General features: G+C 46.7%; 2 protein-coding genes across 3 annotated transcripts in view; one reads left to right on the top strand and one right to left on the bottom strand.

Annotated features, from left to right (window-relative positions):
* The first annotated feature begins 695 nt into the window (after positions 1-695).
* LOC135812902 (uncharacterized) lies at positions 696-3,989 on the top strand. Its single transcript, XM_065326121.1, has one exon. The coding sequence runs from the start codon at positions 696-698 to the stop codon at positions 3,987-3,989; it is 3,294 nt and encodes a 1,097-aa protein (XP_065182193.1).
* A 1,650-nt stretch (positions 3,990-5,639) lies between these two features.
* The window catches only part of LOC135812540 (fibrillin-2-like), a 41,114-nt gene continuing 30,934 nt past the window's right edge, over positions 5,640-15,819 (bottom strand). Inside the window, exons 6-9 of one of the 2 annotated variants that reach the window (XM_065325869.1) lie at positions 13,327-13,458; positions 11,670-11,801; positions 7,724-7,855; positions 5,640-7,100 (exon numbers count right to left, since the gene is read on the bottom strand). In XM_065325869.1, coding sequence (XP_065181941.1) covers positions 6,841-7,100; positions 7,724-7,855; positions 11,670-11,801; positions 13,327-13,458 — 656 coding nt within the window. In that variant the 3' untranslated portion in view covers positions 5,640-6,840. The remainder of the gene's footprint in view (positions 7,101-7,723; positions 7,856-11,669; positions 11,802-13,326; positions 13,459-15,819) is intronic. The other variant, XM_065325870.1, reaches the window with a different exon arrangement.

Raw genomic sequence — 15,819 nt, 5'->3', positions numbered from 1 at the left:
TGCACGGAAAGTCTAGTACTACTACAGACTCGAATGGAGCCTCACAGAAGCCAGTGCTCCAGGCTAGCGCCTCCACGGAGGGGGGTGACACCAGTTCCATGGCCACTCATATGAGTAGTGTCGGCGTTAGAGCTGTCGCACTGCGAACCGTTCCCGTCATACTTCGCCACGGCGACAAGAATGTCACGGTCAACGCGCTGCTTGACGACGGCAGCACGCAGTCTTACCTTAATTGCGACGTTGCGGCACAGCTAGAGCTTAGCGTTCCCACACAAGAAGTGTCAGTGAGCACGCTGAACGGCCGCATCGAGACCCTAGAGACCATGCCAGTCGACTGCCACATCGAGAGTCTGGATGGCAGATTTATCACACAGTTCTCTGCTCTGACTGCCAAGAATGTCACCGGTAACCTTACACCTCATGATTGGTCGGTAGATCAGACACGGTATCCGCACCTCAACGGCATTGAGTTTCCGCAATGCCAGAAGAAGCGAGTAGAGGCGCTGATCGGCCTTGACCACGCTAGTCTCCACAGGTGCATGGAGGAAGTCTATGGTGAGGCTCATGAGCCATTCGCACGCAGAACGCCACTCGGGTGGACATGCGTTGGCAGGAGCACCAGACCGTAACAGACGACAAATTTCACCCGCACATACTTCGGAAAGGACGTCGACCTGAATGCACTGGTGAGAAGGATGTGGGAGGTGGAGGAACTTCCCCAGTCGTACAAATTCTGTGCAGATGATCAAGCCGTTTTTGATCAGACGGTCCAGTCGATGACCTACAAGAACGGAAGATACCAGGTTTCGGAGCCGTGGATCAAGAGACCACCTCCGGACAACTACAGTCGAGAAACTGCAATGAAGCGGCTCATCGCAGCAGAGAGACGCCTGGAGAAGGAGCCAGACGTCGCTGAGGAATACCGAACCGTGATTCGCCGTCACTTAGAACAAGGGTATATCAGCAAGATCAGCAACGCAAGTGATGGCGACGGCTGGTATCTGCCGCACTTTGCTGTTGTACGACCTGGGGCTACATCCACAAAGGTGCGTGTGGTCTTTGATGCAGCAGCAAAGACGAAAGGCAAGTGTCTGAATGACTACATCAGCACTGGGCCCAAACTACAACGGGACCTCACCGACGTTCTCCTGAGGTTTCGGCGACACCCAAATGCACTGGTAGCCGACGTGGCAGAGATGTATCTACAAATCGAGTTGGAAGAGGATGACCGACAGTTCCATCGATTTCTTTGGCGAGAAGATACGGAGGACCAACCGGCCGTTTACCAGTACAATAGAGTGGTGTTCGGGATCAATGCATCTCCATTCTTAGCTCAACTGGTCTCGCAAGAGCATGCGCGGCGGAACCAGGAGGAGTTTCCTATGGCAGCAGAAACCGTGTTGAAGTCCACGTACATGGACGATTCAATGGACTCGACAAAGTCAACAGAGCTAGCGATTCAGCTGTACCACGAGCTTACGGCGCTGTGGGGTCTCGCTGGAATGCATGTGCGAAAATGGATTTCCAACAATGTTGAGGTGCTCGCCGAAGTCCCCGAGGAGGACCGAGCCAAGGAAGTGGACCTCGCTAGTGGAATCCTGCCGACGACCAAGACTCTCGGAGTTAAGTGGCGAGCAGAGGAAGACGAGTTCCTGATTCATGTCAAGCCGCCATTAGACATTGTCACCAAGAGAGCGTTCTTGAAGAACCTAGCCACATTGTTTGATCCGATCGGATTCGTACTGCCATTCACCATAGTTGGTCGGATGTTGTTCCAGAAGATGTGGCTAGCAGGTGCTGACTGGGACGACTCTCTGCCGCCAGAGCTAGGCGCAGAGGCGCAAAAGTGGTGTGCCGACATGGATGCACTCCAGGATGTCCGAGTTCACCGGTGTCTTCAACGCGATGAAGAGGTGGTGGAGACTAAGCGACATGTATTCTGCGATGCCTCGCAAGATGCATATGGAGCAGTCGCTTATCTCTGTCATGTGTACCAGGATGGTACGAGGTCCAGTCGATTCGTCATGGCTCGAGCCAAAGTGGCACCGTTATCAGCTGTTAGCATCCCCCGACTCGAGCTAATGGGAGCAGTCATCGGATGTCGTCTTGGTGTGTCCGTAGCCAAGACACTCGCCATCGCAATGGAGAATGTCGTGTTCTGGAGTGACAGCATGGATGTCCTGTGGTGGATAAGGAACAGCAGCCGGGTCTTCAAGCCATTCGTGGCCAACCGCGTCGGTGGGATCCAGGCTTCTTCCTCGCCTAGTCAGTGGTTCTACGTTCCGACGGCGGTGAATCCAGCTGACATCCTGTCACGAGGAACATCAAGCGCTACTATCGCGATGAATGTGCTGTGGTGGAACGGTCCGTCATATCTCGTTCAGAGCATCGAAGAACGGCCACAGCAGCCCGAGAGATTCAACGTTCCAGCTGCACCAGAGGTCCGCACGAAAGCCAAACCACCCGAAGAAGGTCAGCAACACCACCAAGTGACATGTGTGTCTTTCCTCTCGATGAGCGAGTGGGTTCTGGCGCCTGAACGATTCTCTTCGCTTCAGCGGCTGGTCCGCTTGACGGCGTGGGTGCTGCGCTTTTCTTCAAACTGCCGAATCCCAGCCACGCAGAGACAGTATGGTCAGCTGACGGTCGAGGAGGTCGAGAACAGCCTCCAGGCCATTATTCGGTCAAGCCAGAAGGACGCCTTTGCTGAATATTCGTCACTGCAGAAGGGCAAACCATTACCGGCAACCAGTCCACTGAGCAGCCTGACCCCGTTCTTGGATGAAGTTGGTGTGATGAGAATGACAGGACGGCTCCAAGAGGCACAGTATCTCAGTCAAGACGCCAAGCACCCGATCATCTTGCCGCGGTCTTGCTGGATAACACAGCTAGTGATCAGAGACCAGCATGAGGCAGACCATCACGTCGCAGGTACAGCTCACACTATGGCAGTCCTCATGAGGAAATATTGGATCGTGGCGATTCGAGAAGCCATCCGGGAGTACGAACGTTCCTGTGTGAAATGTCAATTTCGTAAAGCACAACCAGCCACGCAGATCATGGCACCATTGCCCAAGATCCGGTTGAAGGAGCCTCTCCACGCTTTCAGTCGCGTGGCCGTAGACTTTGCTGGACCATTCGCAACAGTACAGGGTCTAGGGCAACGACGAGCTAAGCGGTACTTGTGCGTCTTCACCTGCTGTCTTTGTCGTGCTGTGCATCTGGAAATGGCCACAGGTTTGGATACCGACAGCTTTCTGAACGCCTTTCAACGAATGTGCAACCGCCGTGGTGTTCCTGCTGAAGTGCTCTCGGACAATGGAACGAACTTCGTCGGGGCTAATCGTGAGCTATCGGAGATTTTCACCGAGCAGGAGCAACACGTCCTGGAGCACAGCGCTACCATGAAGAGGATCAAGTGGCATTTCATCCCTGCCCAGACACCACACTTTGGAGGCGTTCACGAAAGTATGGTAAAAGCAGCAAAGAAGGCTATTTACCATGTTCTACAGCAGGCATCAATCACCGATGAGGAGCTGCGAACAGCATGCTGCAGCGCAGAGGCGCTACTCAACTCTCGTCCAATTGTTCCTCCCTCTAGTGACAGCCGCGACGACTTGCCACTCACACCGAATCACTTCCTGGTTGGACGCATTGAGCACTATCATCCTGCCGTCGAGTCACCGTGTCTTCGGCGCCGCTGGCAACACGTCCAAATGCTTGTATCCCATGTCTGGCGAAGGTGGATGCAGGAGTGGATACCAGCCCTGAATCGTCGCTCCAAGTGGTGGAAAGAGTACCCGGATCTCAGTGTCGGTGACATCGTCCTCGTTGTGTCAGCTGATACCCCCCGTGGCAGGTGGCCTCTTGGACGGGTGTTGGAGGTCTACCCTGGTTCTGACGGCAGAGTGCGTGTCGCTAAGCTCCAGGTCGGAGGCAAGCAGGTAACCAGGTCAGTTGTACGGCTATGTCCGGTTGTGAAAGGCTGACAGTCCGTACGCACGTTTTAGATGGACTTATCGCAATTTTTAGTCAGTTCGATCTCTTTTCTTATTTTACTCATTCTTTGATAAGGATGTATCAAGGGGGTATGTTGGGAAGGCCGTCGTGGCCATGTGTTTTTTTATGATGTATTTACTATTTTAATAATGCAATGAATATAACTAAATGCGCACTCATATCACAACCATGGGGACGAATCATGTATTCCAGAACGTTTTCTTGTCACAATTATCAATGGAATTCGTGACTAAAGAGAATGATGAAACTACAATAGGATTTATACACTTGCAGTTACCTGTGCAAATTGTTCCTAGGTTTGTGCTATTTTTCTTACTATGCTTGTATCCTCGCTGTTCCACTGCAAGTGTATACATCCTATTGTAGTTTCATCATTCTCTTTAGTCACGAATTCCATTGATAATTGTGACAAGAAAACGTTCTGGAATACATGATTCGTCCCCATGGTTGTGATATGAGTGCGCATTTAGTTATATTCATTGCATTATTAAGATTATTGTCTCCACGTCGCCTTTTTACATATTTACTATTTATTCAATATTTCCCTCAGGATGTGAAATATGAAATGTCTCAGAAATTCAGTTTATTTAGGAACGCAATTTCGCGTACATGTAGTGATTTAGCCTACAGTTAGTTCACGAGTTATTTAGTAGGTTGTTTGTTTCTTGCGTTGCACAGTGCAAGACAAGAATTTGCACAACTGCACAAGAGTATTGACGTTGACTCTCAAAATGATTCTTGGTCGCATTTTGTTTGTTTCTTCTAAGTTTTGACAAAGGGACATGTATTTTCGTTTTGTCTTTTCTCGCAGTGTTTCCTTTCATTTCTAAGCCGCGACGCCGTCGCGTACTGCGGTACGACGGGTCACGTGCTGCCAACCTACTGCATTCTTTATTCACCAGTTTTCACGGCTACACTGCATGTATTGTATAATGACTCATGATTATTTTTTGCTCTGCGCTGAATCCCGTACTAGTGTAGTGTAGGTTTTTTTCAGAGTTGGTTGGCTTTTCGAGGAGGCCCGGCAAGTTCGGTTCTTCGAAAGGAAGAGAAAGAGTTGTCTTTTTGTTGTTTGCGAAATATCTATTTTACTACCACGAAGTGTTCCCGTTGCGTGTGAGAACCTGCATGACATATAGTGTTTGCTTAGTGAGGACGAAGCTCGCTGTGTTATCAGCGCTTGTAATTTGGCAATCTTCAAGACGATCATTTCTGGCGTCGAGGGATGATGGTCCTCGGCTTCTGGGATGCTGACGTGGCTAAGCAGTGCTACTCCAAGAACTCCACTAAGGTGATGTAATGTTGGCTTGATGGAGTTTTGTTGGTAGCTTGTTCTTGTACGCTGTGGCGTGGTTCGTTTGTTGTCTCATGAATCATGTGATTTTTCCACAATTGTGAGGGGTATCCCAATTTCAAAGTTCGCTTCAGAAACTTTTCCGCGGGCTTTGCATAGTCGATCTACACCCCAAAGGAAACTTTCCTGCAACATTTGAGCGAAATCTGAGAGATCGACTTGCACAAATGTTCTGGTTTTTTCAGACATGCTCTCTTAATTAAGTTAAAGAAGCAAGGTGTCAAAAGATGTTTGCTCAACACACAGAACTCATTCTTGCGATGGTACCCGAGGGGAGTGCCAGAACATCATTCTTTCTGATGGAAAGCAGACTAAAGTGAAGTTGAAACTTCAAAATTCGATACAGTTGAGCGCTTGTGTGGACGAGGAGCTATTACGGGTAGGGGTGGATTCAACCAAGAATAGAAGAGCACAGCAAGCATGATATAAGAGAGATGAAAAAATGAGGCAAGAAGGTCAGTAAGCCCTTGAAGCAATAGCACCCTGATGACCACAAGATATCGTGGAAATTCATATCGCTGCAAATCCTTTGTGAATATTACCTGCTAAAATAGCCCGAAAGGAGGCGTGAACTACCTTTATAAAATGAACACACTTCAAATAATATCAAATACATATACATGTATACTGTATTAACATTATCTAAAAGGGAGACCAGACCGAATAAAAACAATTAAAAACGAAGGCGTCGTGCAGGCTGTTAAAAACGTATTGATTTCATGTTTCGAACCTGGTCACACTCAAAACATTGTTTTATTGTTTAACTAAATACACAACTTACTGGCAGGCACATGAGGCTAGCATGGGGTGAGATGGTGCTGGTGGGGCTTGCCATGCTCAACCGACCAGAGGTCTCGGCATCTTCACATGGCAGGCGCACCAAATTCGGGAGGAAGCATCAGCATGAGGGGATAAAAGCACGGGGGAAAATGGAAGATTTAGAATGAAAGAGAGGATCTAATTTTGGAACACAGCAGAAAATAGCGAATAATCAAACAGATAATAAGAGTGAAAGGAGAGTGTCAAATGAAGGGTGCAATAGGGTAGCTCAGTGGAGATTGGCTACTCAGGATTGGCGACAATTAGGCTTTGGGTGGCCGAAGCAGGAGCATAATCCCGGAGGAGGCTACATACCATGTGTTTTAGAGCTAGACTAGTTCGGCTAGCTAAAACCGACAAGACCCAACGCTCAGAGTGACATACATGTATGTTGTTTTGTATGCATGTTGCATAATGTTAAGATCTACAAAATTATGAGAAAACATGCCGAATAGAAGGGTGAGAATGATTGTTGGGAAGTATGAATAGTTTTCAAAAAGAACTTTGAAGTATGAAAAATATTCATACTTTACAAGCATAGTTACAATACACATGCACATGTACAATGTACACCAAACGTCACTATGCTATCAGTGCACGTGAAGATCCATGTAGAGCTTCTGCTTCTGAGCAATGATGCATAGAGATTACTGTATAGTATCATACAGAGAAGGATCTTGTCGATCTCCAGACGTCGTTGTCCCATAGGCGTCATTCCCTGTTAGGGATAGGGCGTTACTGCCAGCTGTTCCCACCGTGTTCTGTAAAGCAGCAGTTTGAACTCTCATGTGGGCTGCTTTCGTATATTTTCTCTTCAGCTGAGCTATCAGAATTGAGATCGTGAGCCCAGAGACGACTACCACAAGACTGATGGAGATGGCGAAGGTCACAATGGAGACGAATCCACCTTTAATTAATTGATCATTTGTGTCAAAGTTGGTTGCGTTTGAGTGACGGGTTCGTGAATATACACGCAAAGCAAAGACAGGAGAAAATTACAGTGCGCACATTGACTTGAACAGGAGGCGTGGAGACAAGAATCCAAGTGTAATGGTAGAGAAAGTGTGCATGCAGTCACACCATGGCATGATTTTGATGTTCTTGTGTCATGGTATGCCTGTGTGTACACCTCTTTTTAGCGTTACACACATAGAATATCAATAGTGACGGGGAAAGCAGGTAGTGAACTAGGCACAAATGGAACAAGGTGTAATCCGATATTCGAAACCCTTCTACAAATCTGGGGGAATTGAGTTCACAACTTCTTCCGAAATACCCCACGGTCTGAAACGATGAACATACACGGCCCCTATTGCAACATCTGCTAATCACAGCCCAATACATCGAAATGTCACTATGCATTACTTTAATAAAAGATCAGGGCACCCCGTCTTGGGGACTGTCCTAGTAAATTTGAATAGAATTCTCTTCGCATCGGCCTATGTTTTCACTGAGTCTTGGGATGTTGCAATAAATTATTAGTTAAATAGTTCATGCATTTGTGAATAGGGACTTGTCGAAATTACTCACCGTCACATTGCGACCCAGCATATCCAGGAAGACAGGGACAATGGTATGAGCCGTTCAAATTCTGGCATTGTCTGTTGTCACTATTGACCATTTCGTTGCAGTTGTGTTTGCCATTTTGACATTCATCAATGTCTAGATGCCCATTAGATTAAAACCCGTTGCAATGTGTTCGGTACACATGTCCGCATGCCCCACCAAGCACAAATGTCAACATGAGCAGGCATAACACACAGAATCAGACGAACACACCGCTGAACCTTTACTAGTAAAATGTCATCGTATGGAGACCCTGGCCTTTTCTCAATGTGACACGGACAGATGTGCATACATGCAGACAGACAAACGGCAGGAAACACAGACAGACAAAGAGACACATACACTCAAATCATCAACACTGCTAGAACAAAGTAGTATCAAAAAGTATTCTTTTTCGACCAAAGAGTGGTATATTTGATTAATAAAGATAGAAATAATATACCACTCTTTTGAACTTAGATGTTGCGACTTCGGCGGTAATAGTCATGAAGTTGTCTTTGGTCTAAAAAGAATACTTTTTGATATTACAATGAGAGTGGATAATCAACGGCTTGTCCACCATCTCTTTGACTGCTCAATGTGTAGTGCAGGCATGCTTTCTGCCCATCTGGTTACTTTGAATCAAGGTGTTTAGGTCGGTGAGAAACTTTGGCCGATCTCGAAATGAAACTTCTGGCCGATATTCAACTTTGGCAGATTGGAGTTTGCAAAAAGACATCGATCGGAAGCTGGTGCTCTCAAATGTAGCAATGGCTCAATTATGCATCATTTGCCTCTATGACATACTTTGGACTGACATTTACTTTGGCCCGTTGGTACCAAACGGCAAAATCAGCGGAATTAAATCGCCAGCGAACATCAGTTGATTTAGAGTAATACTTTCTTGGAAGCAGCGATTAGGACACACTCCAGTATATTTTGCCTTCCTTCAAAGTGGCAATGTGAAACGTGAGAATTCCATTTACATTGTCTTCTTCACCTTCCTTTCAGAGTGTATCTCGCTCACGAGGATGCATTTTTCTGATCTTTGGTGTTGTCAATGCAATTCTACGTGTCATCCTTGTATAGCGCAGGATTATTTTACGAAATATGATATGCCAGATACAGTAAACCATAAAATGGCAACGACACCGCTAATGACAGCCAAGGCCGCCACCAAAATCAGAATAATCCATGTGAATATGCAGTGCCTAAAGGTGGAGGTGAGGGAGCAGCAGGGCTGGAACAACCAATAAAAAGAAAGGACGTGAAAGGATGCACGTTGTTGCTTGGAGTTGAAGAGTTGTTCGCCGCACTGGGCATTCATGTCGCCGCGAAGATCCTAGTTGTAGCATCATTGCGGTGGGCCACACGTTCCACTCCATTGTCACCGATGCGGACTGTTCTGAAAAGCTCTGCACCCCGCAAGGTCCCGCTGGACCTGTGACCTTGACCTAACCTGATCCTGTGACTCCTGCGGACGTCCGACGTCTCCTTGACAATTTGTATGCGCGTAAAGCCACAGGTTGTGACGGCAAACCGGGCTCTCTGCTACAGCATTGTGCTGACTTGTTGGCATATTCTCTTGCTGTGCTTTTCTGCAACTCGCTGAGGACTGGAACCATTCCATCTGGATTTATATTGGCGTCTGTTGTGCCACTGAACAAGGCCCCAACTCCTAACCAACTATAGACCTGTATCCTTTATCGCAATAGTACCAAGTTGCTGAAGAGAATAGTACAACACCAGCTTTTTCGTCATTTGGACTTGAGCAAGGCACTACCCAAAACACAATTTGCTCTCCGCAAGAAATGTTCTACGGAAAATGCTGATGTACAATCTACGAGAGACAGTGGCAAGATCACAAGGCTGTGCCAACTAGAAAATTCGAAGGCTTTAGTGATGAAGGGCGCCACTACAATTTGATCCGAGACCTTGCTGTTGTAATTTCTGGAATTGCCCTCAATGTGGTCGACGACTACTTGTCCGGCCGCTAGCAGCAGATCTTCCTCTCCCCTTCAATCAGCTCTGCTCTGGCTTGCACCAGCGGGATGCCCACCGGTCCTGTTCTATAGTCTGGCCTCTTCAGTATATAGACACGAGATGTCGGTTTCCTTGCATGTGCCAAGTGTACAATTTCCAGATGATATAGCCATGTACGACCCCCAGATCTCAGCGGCTGAAGCGTCCAGAACCCTCACCACAGCAGAAACTGCTCTGGCCGATTGGCCGAAGTCTCGAGGCCTCATCTTGAACGCCGACAAGACGAAGGTTCTGACTATCAATCCACACAATAATGTACCGGAGATAACAGTCAAAAGCGGCGAGTGTCTCCTCCCTTCAGCATCTTCTGCGCGCTACCTCGGCGTTCACCTTGCCAATTGCCTAAATTGGGACACCCATGTTAACTATGACTGTGGTCACCAAGGTTGCCAAGACAATTGGTGCCCTGTGGCGCCCTTGCCGATGCCTATCAAGACGCTCTCGTCAGGTGTCTGCGAAGGTGGTCATTATGACCGACCTGTTTTATGGCTATTATCAACCGCAATGCGAGAGGATCAGGTGGAAGGACTACAAACCGCACGAAACAGTGCCATTCGCTGTATCGAAGGCAAAACGCCTCGGACAGCCATGCAGTCGCTGATCACTACTCCCTGCTCACTTCCTGTACCCTGTCAGTCTGCTATAGCGGCAGAAATATTAATGACCATCTGGCGATGAGTTCACACCCGCACGAGCCCTGCGCTCGCCCAGCTTCTGACTCCGCACAAGGCACCCCTGCCTTCCCATCAGCAGTCAAATGGCCTACAAAGCCAGGCAAACCGTATCCCCGCCGGTTAGCTGAGATTTTCTGTTGCTAGTGCTCTGCTGTGGATCGCTCTATCTCTGGTGAGGTCGGCACAATTACCCTGCTACCTGAGTTGAAACATGCACGTGTACCACACGCCTGTAGGGGGCAGTTCGAGATACTGCTGATCGCTCTGCTCTCCTTCCCCGAGCAGTTCAGTAATACTCACATAGTATCACAGATACATCGTATTCTTCCGCCACCCCCCACCCCCCCCCCCCACCCCCTCCCCCGTGTACTCGAGATTATGAGTTTCCTAATCTCTTGCTATGTGCTTCCAGTGACTTTACTAAGTTCTTCCATATCAACTTCAAGGCTAATCATTTTCAATCATTTTACTGGGTCGTCATTCCGTTTGAATGTGCGAAGCAAAATAAAAAAAAACAATCAACCAACCGCACCGGAAATGGAGCGGCGGTAATCTTAGGATGGTGAAATGCAACAACTGGCAGCATTCCCGGAGCACAAAGTTCAATCAAATGCAACTGAAGAGGCGTGAATTTCATCCACAAACTGAATATCAATAAGCGATTGGTTCCAGTTTGAATGGTTGCAGGGGACCAAAACAAAATCGCCTCGATCGTCCTGCCCTTCCTTTTCTTCACCGCACCATTTCTGTTTCAAAAAAAAAAACTCATTAAAGATAAAAAGAGAAGGATAAAATGGCACCAGTTATGAATAACTGTCCACTAACGTCACCAGATCTTTATAGCTCGTGCGACAAGAAGGGATGACGCTGTCAAACAGTACTGAGACATTCAACAACCTGACTCCTAACTCTAACACTTATCTTCTGGCAGACTCAAATCGATAACCTTTCAACTTGGAAGGCTGAGTTTACGAAAGGTCCAAGACTGGAAGGACAGCTCAACGAAGAAGAGTCCAGGCAAAGGCCCGAAGCAACGAAGAATTTTCTATCCCGTCAACTTAAGAAAAATTTCTACAAAGATTGCTGCAAGTTGCACGATGATGACAAAACTGAGTTAACAAGACAATTTGAAATACAGGGCTCACTACAACTCGACGACGCAAATGATGAATCGGTTAAATTGGCGGAAGAAATCTGAAGATCATGCAGCTTACCTATGCATGTAGAACCTGTAAATCCGTCCAGGCATCGGCAGTAATACGACCCCACAGTATTCACACATTTTCTGTTTCCAGGATTAGCCATTCCACGACAGGCATACGCGCCATTGGCACATTCGTTTATATCTGAATGAAAAGCATCGTAAAGTACCAGTATGTTGGATTTTAGAAATCTATTACTGACAGTGTAGAAGATAGTAAAGAACTGGGTAACTAAATCTTTAAGGTTGCGCATGACTTCTTTTCAACAATCGGATTCGTCATGACGATATATTTCAATTAAATTAATTAAACAGATAATAGGAGTGAAAGTAGAGTGTCAAATTAAGGGTGCAATAGGGTAGCGCAGTGGAGATTTGCTACTCAGGATTGGCGACAATTAGGCTTTGGGTGGGAGAAGCAGGAGCATAATCCCGGAGGAGCCTACATACCATGTATTTTAGAGCTAGTTCGGCTAGCTAAAAGTATTGGGCTTCACCGACAAGACCCTACGCTCAGAGTGACATACATGTATGTTGTTTTGTATGCATGTTGCATAATGTTGAGATCTACAAAATGATGAGAAAACATGCCGAATAGAAGGGTGAGAATGATTGTTGGGAAATATGAATAGTTTTCAAAAAGGACTTTGAAGTATGAAAAATATTCATACTTTACAAGCATAGTTACAATACACATGCACATGTACAATGTATACCAAACGTCACTATGCTATCAGTGCACGTCTAGATCCATGTAGAGCTTCTGCTTCTGAGCAATGATGCATCGAGATTACTGTATGGTATCGTACAGAGAAGGATCTTGTCGAACTCCAGACGTCGTTGTCCCATAGACGTCATTGCCTGTTAGGGATAGGGCGTTACTGCAAGTTGTTCCCACCGTGTTCTGTAAAGCAGCAGTTTGAACTCTCATGTGGGCTGCTTTCGTATATTTTCTCTTCAGCTGAGCTATCAGAATTGAGATCGTGAGCCCAGAGACGACTACCACAAGACTGATGGAGATGGCGAAGGTCACAATGGAGACGAATCCACCTTTAATTAATTGATCTTTTGTGCCAAAGTTGGTTGCGTTTGAGTGACGGGTTCGTGGATATACACGCAAAGCAAAGACAGGAGAAAATTACAGTGCGCACATTGACTTGAACAGGAGGCGTGGAGACAAGAATCCAAGTAACGGTAGAGAAAGTGTGCATGCAGTCACACCATGGCATGATTTTGATGTTCTTGTGTCATGGTATGCCTGTGTGTACACCTCTTTTTAGCGTTACACACATAGAATATCAACAATGACGGGGAAAGCAGGTAGTGAACTAGGCACAAAGGAACAAGGTGTAATCCGATATTCGAAACCCTTCTACAAATCTGGGGGAATTGAGTTCACAACTTTTTCCGAAATACCCCACGGTCTGAAACGATGTACATACACGGCCCCTATTGCAACATCTGTATATCACAGCCCAATACATCGAAATGTCACTATGCCTTACTTTAATAAAAGATCAGGGCACCCCGTCTTGGGGACTGTCCTAGTAAATTTGTATAGAATTCTCTTCGCATCGGCCTATGTTTTCACTGAGTCTTGGGATGTTGCAATAAATTATTAGTTAAATAGTTCATGCATTTGTGAATAGGGACTTGTAGAAATTACTCACCGTCACATTGCGACCCAGCATATCCAGGAAGACAGGGACAATGGTATGAGCCGTTCAAATTCTGGCATTGTCTGTTGTCACTATTGACCATTTCGTTGCAGTTGTGTTTGCCATTTTGACATTCATCAATGTCTAGATGCCCATTAGATTAAAACCCGTTGCAATGTGTTCGGTACACATGTCCGCATGCCCCACCAAGCACAAATGTCAACATGAGCAGACATAACACACAGAATCAGACGAACACACCGCTGAACCTTTACTAGTAAAATGTCATCGTATGGAGACCCTGGCCTTTTCTCAATGTGACACGGACAGATGTGCATACATGCAGACAGACAAACGGCAGGAAACACAGACAGACAAAGAGACACATACACTCAAATCATCAACACTGCTCAATGTAGTATCAAAAAGTATTCTTTTTCGACCAAAGAGTGGTATATTTGATTAATAAAGATAAAAATAATATACCACTCTTTCGAACTTAGATGTTGCGACTTCGGCGGTAATAGTCATGAAGTTGTCTTTGGTCTAAAAAGAATACTTTTTGATATTACAATGAGAGTGGATAATCAACGGCTTGTCCACCATCTCTTTGACTGCTCAATGTGTAGTGCAGGCATGCTTTCTGCCCATCTGGTTACTTTGAATCAAGGTATTTAGGTCGGTGAGAAACTTTGGCCGATCTTGAAATGAAACTTCTGGCCGATATTCAACTTTGGCAGATTGGAGTTTACAAAAAGACATCGATCGGAAGCTGTTGCTCTCAAATGTAGCAATGGCTCAATTATGCATCATTTGCCTCTATGACATACTTTGGACTGACATTTACTTTGGCCCGTTGGTACCAAGCGGCAAAATCAGCGGAATTAAATCGCCAGCGAACATCAGTTGATTTAGAGTAATACTTTCTTGGAAGCAGCGATTAGGACACACTCCAGTATATTTTGCCTTCCTTCAAAGTGGCCCTGTGAAACGTGAGAATTCCATTTACGTTGTCTTCTTCACCTTCCTTCCAGAGTGTATCTCGCTCACGAGGATGCATTTTTCTGATCTTTGGTGTTGTCAATGCAATTCTACGTGTCATCCTTGTACAGCGCAGGATTAATTTACGAAATATGATATGCCAGATACAGTAAACCATAAAATGGCAACGACACCGCTAATGACAGCCAAGGCCGCCGCCAAATTGAGAATAATCCATGTGAATATGCAGCGCCTAAAGGTGGAGGTGAGGGAGCAGCAGGGCTGGAACAACCAATAAAAAGAAAGGACGTGAAAGGATGCACGTTGTTGCTTGGAGTTGAAGAGTTGTTTGCCGCACTGGGCATTCATGTCGCCGCGAAGATCCTAGTTGTAGCATCATTGCGGTGGGCCACACGTTCCACTCCATTGTCACCGATCCGGACTGTTCTGAAAAGCTCTGCACCCCGCAAGGTCCCGCTGGACCTGTGACCTTGACCTTACCTGATCCTGTGACTCCTGCGAACGTCCGATGTCTCCTTGACAATTTGTATGCGCGTAAAGCCACAGGTTGTGACGGCAAAACGGGCTCTCTGCTACAGCATTGTGCTGACTTGTTGGCATATTCTCTTGCTGTGCTCTTCTGCAACTCGCTGAGGACTGGAACCATTCCATCTGGATTTATATTGGCGCCTGTCGTGCCACAGAACAAGGCCCCAACTCCTAACCAACTATAGACCTGTATCCTTTATCGCAATAGTACCAAGTTGCTGGAGAGAATAGTACAACACCAGCTTTTTCGTCATTTGGACTTGAGCAAGGCACTACCCAAAACACAATTTGCTCTCCGCAAGAAATGTTCTACGGGAAATGCTGATGTACAATCTACGACTGACAGTGGCCAGATCACAAGGCTGTACCAACGAGAAAATTCGAAGGCTTTAGTGATGAAGGGCACCACTACAATTTGATCCGAGACCTTGCTGTTGTAATTTCTGGAATTGCCCTCAATTTGGTCGACGACTACTTGTCCGGCCGCTTGCAGCAGATCTTCCTCTCCCCTTCAATCAGCTCTGCTCTGGCTTGCACCAGCGGGATGCCCACCGGTTCTGTTCTATAGTCTGGCCTCTTCAGTATATAGACACGAGATGTCGGTTTCCTTGCATGTGCCAAGTGTACAATTTCCAGATGATATAGCCATGTACGACCCCCAGATCTCAGCGGCGGAAGCGTCCAGAACCCTCACCACAGCGGCAACTGCTCTGGCCGATTGGCCGAAGTCTCGAGGCCTCCTCTTGAACGCCGACAAGAAGAAGGTTTTAATTATCAATCCCCACAATAATGTACCGGAGATAACAGTCAAAAGCGGCGAATGTCTCCACCCTTCAACATCTTCTGCGCGCTACCTAGGTGTTCACCTTGCCAATCGCCGAAATTGGGACACCCATTTTAACTATGTGGTCACCAAGGTTGCCAAGAAAATTGGTGCCCTGTGGCGCGCCTACCGATGCCTATCAAGACGCTCTC

This window comes from Sycon ciliatum, chromosome 3 (genome assembly GCF_964019385.1).
Source record: "Sycon ciliatum chromosome 3, ocSycCili1.1, whole genome shotgun sequence".
NCBI classification, from domain to species: Eukaryota; Metazoa; Porifera; class Calcarea; order Leucosolenida; family Sycettidae; genus Sycon; species Sycon ciliatum.
This window is presented reverse-complemented; position numbering and strand designations above follow the sequence as displayed.